Source organism: Charadrius vociferus, unplaced genomic scaffold (assembly GCF_000708025.1).
Source record: "Charadrius vociferus isolate BGI_N301 unplaced genomic scaffold, ASM70802v2 scaffold472, whole genome shotgun sequence".
Classification (NCBI taxonomy): Eukaryota; Metazoa; Chordata; class Aves; order Charadriiformes; family Charadriidae; genus Charadrius; species Charadrius vociferus.
Window position 1 is genome coordinate 9827650 of NW_009647735.1, and position 5709 is coordinate 9833358.

The 5709-nt window shown below is 63.5% G+C and overlaps 3 protein-coding genes across 3 annotated transcripts in view; 2 read left to right on the forward strand and 1 right to left on the reverse strand.

The window, feature by feature from the left end:
• Positions 1–506: 506 nt before the first annotated feature.
• Positions 507–2301, forward strand: GJB1 (gap junction protein, beta 1, 32kDa). Its single transcript, XM_009881744.1, has 2 exons — positions 507–624; positions 1309–2301. The coding sequence occupies exon 2, from the start codon at positions 1321–1323 to the stop codon at positions 2155–2157; it is 837 nt and encodes a 278-aa protein (XP_009880046.1). The 5' UTR covers positions 507–624; positions 1309–1320; the 3' UTR covers positions 2158–2301.
• A 770-nt stretch (positions 2302–3071) lies between these two features.
• Positions 3072–3968, forward strand: LOC104283616 (gap junction alpha-3 protein-like). Its single transcript, XM_009881815.1, has one exon. The coding sequence runs from the start codon at positions 3072–3074 to the stop codon at positions 3966–3968; it is 897 nt and encodes a 298-aa protein (XP_009880117.1).
• A 1704-nt stretch (positions 3969–5672) lies between these two features.
• Positions 5673–5709, reverse strand: part of ZMYM3 (zinc finger, MYM-type 3) — a 22593-nt gene continuing 22556 nt past the window's right edge. The window contains exon 24 of the mRNA XM_009881746.1: positions 5673–5709. This exon is cut by the window's right edge and continues 156 nt beyond it. Coding sequence (XP_009880048.1) covers positions 5673–5709 — 37 coding nt within the window.

Below are 5709 nucleotides of genomic sequence, written 5' to 3' on the forward strand. Positions count from 1 at the left end.
AGCCATGGCTGGTGGCACCACCCCCCTGGCAGCAGAGCCTCAAGGGCATGGCGGGACCCATGGGGGCTGCACCCAGCCCCACGGCTCCCCACAGACTGCTCAGTGCCATGCTGGGGAGCAGCCAGAGCCCAGCTCTGCTGCTGGTGGCCCATGCTGCCCAGGCAGGGTGGGCATGCAGTTGGGCTCTGCCAACCTTACTGGGGAAGTGACCCCCTAGGCACCCCGGATGGCCATCCAGCCCAGTGACGCCCATGGCGTGGGTCGCACCAGGCAGTGATGGGCAACCCTGTGGCCGGTGGTAGGGGAAAGGGCCGCGGCCGGGGTCAGCATGGGGCGAGGTGGGAGTGGGTGCGGGGCCGGGCAGGGGGAACGCAGCACACAGGCACTTTGTTTGGCCAGGGTGGGCGGAAGTCAGGGCGTTGGATCTGAATGCTAAAGTGTGTTGTTCAGGGGCCGATAAAGGCCCCATTGTATGTAAATAGTTTATAAAGCAGCATATGACTTCCAGTGCAGGGCAGTGGTGGATAGAGACGAGGGCAGGCGGAGCAGAGCTCTCCTGCGGGAGACATGAGACCTTAGAGCGGCCATTGGGGGCAGCTCACAAGGACCCTTCCTCACCGGCAGGTATGCGCTGCTGGGACTGTCCCCACAGGGGGGGCGGCCAGAGGGCAGGTCCCAGTCCCCCAGCCTTGTGCTCTGGGTGGGAAGCAGCTGCCGGGGCTGCTTGGTGCTGGCGGGGGGCTGCAGCAGGGTGGGGGTCTGTGTATGGGGTGCGGGGTCACCCCGTGCTCCCCAGGCAGGGATGGCTCTACCAGGGTGGCAAAGTGTGGCTGAATGAACCCCCCAGCTTGGGGTTCCCCAGCCCCACTCCTGCAGGGGACGGGGACGAGGGCAGGGAGGTGCTGGTGCAGAGGAGCCTGTGGAGCTCCTTAGGTCCGTCCCTAGCCAGAGAGCTCAGTGCTGGGTGCAGATAGGGGGTCCCTGCGGAGGTGTGGGATCTTCACCCCCATCCTCTGCAGCAGCCATGGATCAGGATCGCTGTGCCACTGTGGGGTGTCAGAGCACGAGCAGCTGGCACTGCAGGGCCAACCGATCTCCTGCCAAAATGCTGCCTTGAGCTGTGTCGACAGTGGGAGCCACGCTGCTGTCCTGCCGTCTGTCCATCCTGCTCTCCACCTACCAGGAGATGGCAGCCAGTTGCTGCTGGGTCCCTCCTGGGACTGCTACTACCAAGGGCCAGATCATGGTGGCTCTCAGCCAGGGCCCCTTCCTGCTCCTAACACCATCTCTTGCTGCTCGCTCCTGCAGACGTGAGGAACGATGAACTGGGCTGGCCTCTACACAGTGCTGAGTGGGGTGAACCGCCACTCCACTGCCATCGGGCGCATCTGGCTCTCCGTCATCTTCATCTTCCGGATAATGGTGCTGGTGGTGGCAGCTGAGAGCGTCTGGGGGGACGAGAAATCTGCCTTCACCTGCAACACCCAGCAGCCTGGCTGCAACAGCGTCTGCTATGACCACTTTTTCCCCATCTCCCACATCCGTCTGTGGGCCCTGCAGCTCATCCTCGTCACCACCCCTGCCCTCCTCGTGGCCATGCATGTGGCCTACCAGCAGCACCAGGAGAAGAAGCTGCTGGCACTGACAGGGCACGCAGATGCCAAGCACATGGAGGAGGTGAAGAAGCACAAGATACGCATATCGGGTTCGCTGTGGTGGACGTACGTCTGCAGTGTGGTCTTCAGGCTGCTCTTCGAGGCTGTGTTCATGTACATCTTCTACATGCTCTACCCGGGCTACCAGATGGTGCGGCTGGTCAAGTGTGAGGCTTACCCCTGCCCCAACACTGTCGACTGCTTCATCTCCCGGCCCACTGAGAAGACCATCTTCACTGTCTTCATGCTGGTCACCTCCAGCATCTGCATCGTCCTCAACATGGCGGAGCTGGTCTACCTGGTGGTGCGGGCCTGTGCCCGCCGAGGCCAGCACAACTCCAACCCCCCGTCAGGGAAGGGCTCCTTCTATGGGCACAAGCTCTCCGAGTACAAGCAAAACGAGATCAACCAGCTGCTGACAGAGCAGGACGGCTCCTTGAAGGACATGCTGCGCCGCAACCCCGGGCTGCAGGAGAAGGGTGACCGCTGCTCTGCCTGCTAGGGCCAGTGCTGCAGGGGCCCAAGCCCTTGCCCCCAACCCACAGCACTGTGCTGTCCCTGTCCCATGGATAGTGTCCCTCAGGCGCTGGTCCAGCCCTCCCAGAGAGCCAGAAGGGCATCTCGGGCCATTAAATCTCCATTCTCAGGCACTGCCTCCCTCCTTTCTGCTCTGGCTGGGACGTGCCGGGGGCTGGGGTGCCAGCGTGGGGTGCCCACCCCTGCCTGGGTGGGTGCCACCAGGGGCTGTGGGGGCCACAGTGCCCGCGCTGGGCTGGGGCCATGGCCGCAGTGCCCTGGCAGCAGGCATGCAGGACCAGTGACCCCTGGGTGGCATTGAGCAGTGTCCAAGGGCTCACGCTCCCCCAGCACCAGCCCCTGCAGCCCCGAATATATTTAGAAAAGTGCCCAGACCAAAAATAGAGGGGGAAAGTTTCCCCAGTGGCTGTTTCATCTGCCAGTCACAAGGAAAGCCAATGGGGCACACAGCTGCCTCATGCCCCAATAACCCTGCACCCGCTGTTGGGTGGACAGACAGACGGACGGAGCCACTGAGGAGCCAGGGACCAGCCAGGAAGGGGCCTCATAGCATCCCACACCACCCTGCCGAGGGGGAGCCAACGGCACGGGAGCACCAGGCTCTGCCCCACGCACCCACCAACGGTGAGGGGTCCCCATGCCGGATCACCACTGCGGTGTCCCCCACGGTGCTCCCAGAGTGACGGGGCTGCGTTCTGTCAGAGGTCTTTGCTGCCCTCCCCGTGACAGGTTAGGGGGTCCCATGGGAGGTGGGGACAGCCCAGGGACAGCCCTGGGTTGGGTCCCTGGCCGGACGGGGGATGGGGTGGCTGTCTTGACGGGTTGTGGGGTGGCCGTGTCTGGAGGGCGGGTGTCTTGCAGGGCACTGCGGCGTGTGCCATGGGAGACTGGAGCCTGCTGGGGCGACTGCTGGAGAGCGCCCAGGAGCACTCCACAGTGGTGGGGAAGGTCTGGCTCACTGTCCTCTTCGTCTTCCGCATCCTGGTGCTGGGGGCGGCCGCTGAGCGGGTCTGGGGTGATGAGCTGTCTGGCTTCTCCTGTGACACGCAGCAGCCTGGCTGCCAGAACGCCTGCTACGACAGCACCTTCCCCATCTCCCACCTCCGCTTCTGGGTCCTGCAGATCATCTTCGTCTCCACCCCCAGCCTTGTGTACGTGGGCCACATCCTGCACCTGGTGCATCTAGAGGAGAAGGCACAGCAGCAAGCAGCAGCACGGGCCGGCAGCGGGGCCAGGCGGCAGCGCCCCGGGCAGCCCCGGCTCCCTGCAGGGGACAGGCAGGGACGGGTCTTCATGCGGGGGGCCATCCTGAGGACGTACGTCTGCAACGTCGTCTTCAAGGCTCTCTTGGAAGTGGGCTTCATTGTGGGCCAGTATGCCTTGTACGGGTTCCAGCTGAAGCCTCTCTACACCTGCAGCCGCTGGCCCTGCCCCAACACTGTCAACTGCTACATCTCCCGGCCCACTGAGAAGACCATCTTCATCCTCTTCATGCTGGGGGTGGCCTGCGTGTCCCTGCTGCTCAACCTGGTGGAGATCTACCACCTAGGTCTCACCAAGTGCCGGCGGGGCACAGGCCCCAAGTCCCGAATCTTGCCCAGTCCTAGCAGCCCTGCAGGGCCCCGCAGCACCCACCTCTCCCTGCCTGGCAGTGGCAGCCCCGTGGCTGCTGGCAGAGCCCCCCACAGCCTGGCACCCCTGGGGAAGGCGGGTGCATGGCTGGGGGTGGCCAGTGGGTCCCACGGGAAGGTGCGAGCAGCAGACCTGGCAGTGTGAACGTGACTTGCAGGGATGCTCAGGGATTGGTGATGCACAGGCAGCCACAGTTGTGCTTCGGTCTCTGGGCCCTGCCAGGCTTGTAGCATGGACCATGCGGCCATGGCCCTGGGGACATGGTTCAGCCACTCCCTGTGCTTCTGGGAGCAGCGGGGCTGGGAGCATGGACAGGGGTCTGTCAGCCCTGGGGAGCAAATAAAACACCCACTGCACCTCACTCGACTCCTGCTCTGCCCATGGGCACCGCGGCATTGCTCTCCAACTGCATGGCCAAGGCAGGGCCGTGGCTGGGTGGGGTTGGGCTGCAGCCCTATGGGCAAGGGACGGGCAGGGCATGCCAGGCTGGCAGCAGCGGGCACGGGGTCATGGGCCATCCCAGCATGCCAGCGCTGGCAGTGCACCAGGGGCAAGGCAGGGTAGAAAAGTGCCAGCAGCACAGGCAGGAATGGGCAGGAGTGAGGTGCACAGCAGCAGCGGGACACTGGCCCTGCTCTTCTGCAGTGCACACCCTGCCCGGGGCAGGGGGCAAAATAGGGGCTGCCGAAAGTTTTCTGAATCTTTATTTGAAATGAATGGTTCCCAGAGACACAGGGTTAGTCCTACTGCCCTGGCATCACTACAACAAGACTGGTGAGCGGCTCACTCTCCACATGGACACAGAACAGCAGGCCCCAGGCCAGGGCCCAGAACAATATATACAGGCTCAACTGGAGACCCATGTACAGCTCAAGAAAACTGACCAGAACACGAGGAGGGGCAGGAGGCAGTGGCACAGTTGGAGCCAGGCTCACCCCGGGCAGGGGGCTGGCACCCCACTGCTTTGGGAGGGAGGGGCAGGCCAGGCAAAGCTCCTCACTTCTGCCAGCGGCTGCCTGAGCCCTCGGCTAAAGCAGAGGGACCCACCAATGGCACCTTGCGCTGGGGAGGGGGGGGTTACTCCAGGACAGGGGACAGTGGGGAGAGAGGGACAGTGCTGGTACAGACCCGTCTCCATCAGTTTTCCGCAAAACTCAGAAAACATTGACAAAATTGAGGGAGGTAGCCTGCCTGCATATGAGGGAGGTGTCCCCATGGTGAGGCCAAGTCTCTGCCTTCATGGTCCAGTGCCAGCTCCCTCTGCTCCCTGCAGCCCACCCAAACCTCTCCCCCCACTGGGAACAAGCCCTCCCCCTGACCCAACAGCTCCCAGGCTGCTGGTGGTCCTTCCCCACTGGCTTGAAGACACGATCCTGCTGTAGGCAGCAGCAGAGCTACCCTTCCCGCAGTGCCACCTGCAGCCTCGAGAGGGGATGCTAAAGGAAGGGGGAATTAAAAGCCTCAGGGCTGCTGGTCCCAGACTACGCTCTGCCGTATTGTGCGGTTCCTGCCCCAGAGCAGGGGGAGAAGGGCATAGTGTCAGGGCTGAGGGTATGGGGGAAACAGAGCTGGGCAAAGGATGCTGCCCCGGGGGCTCTGCCACCCCTGTGCTGTGGCGACTGGCCCCAGGGATGGCTGACCCAGCAGCAGGGACAGGAGGCAGGGCTGAGTGCAGGGGCCACGTACATAGGAGAGGCCTGTAACAAGAAGGATGGGATGTTGAAGTCCGGTAACGATAAAGGGACAGCACTGTCCCCTCCTGTGCTGCACAGCCCCCACCCTGCAGCAGGAGGCAGGGAGACGAGGTGTCCAGGGCTGGAGTACAGCCAGCCTGGCAGCACCTTGCTCTTAGTCCATGTCGTCCTCCAGGCTGCTGAGCCAGCTG

What these genes read in the sequence shown, in the direction of transcription:
- GJB1 (XM_009881744.1), top strand. Translation starts at nt 1,321, where the DNA reads ATGAACTGGGCTGGCCTCTACACAGTGCTGAGTGGGGTGAACCGCCAC.
- LOC104283616 (XM_009881815.1), top strand. Translation starts at nt 3,072, where the DNA reads ATGGGAGACTGGAGCCTGCTGGGGCGACTGCTGGAGAGCGCCCAGGAG.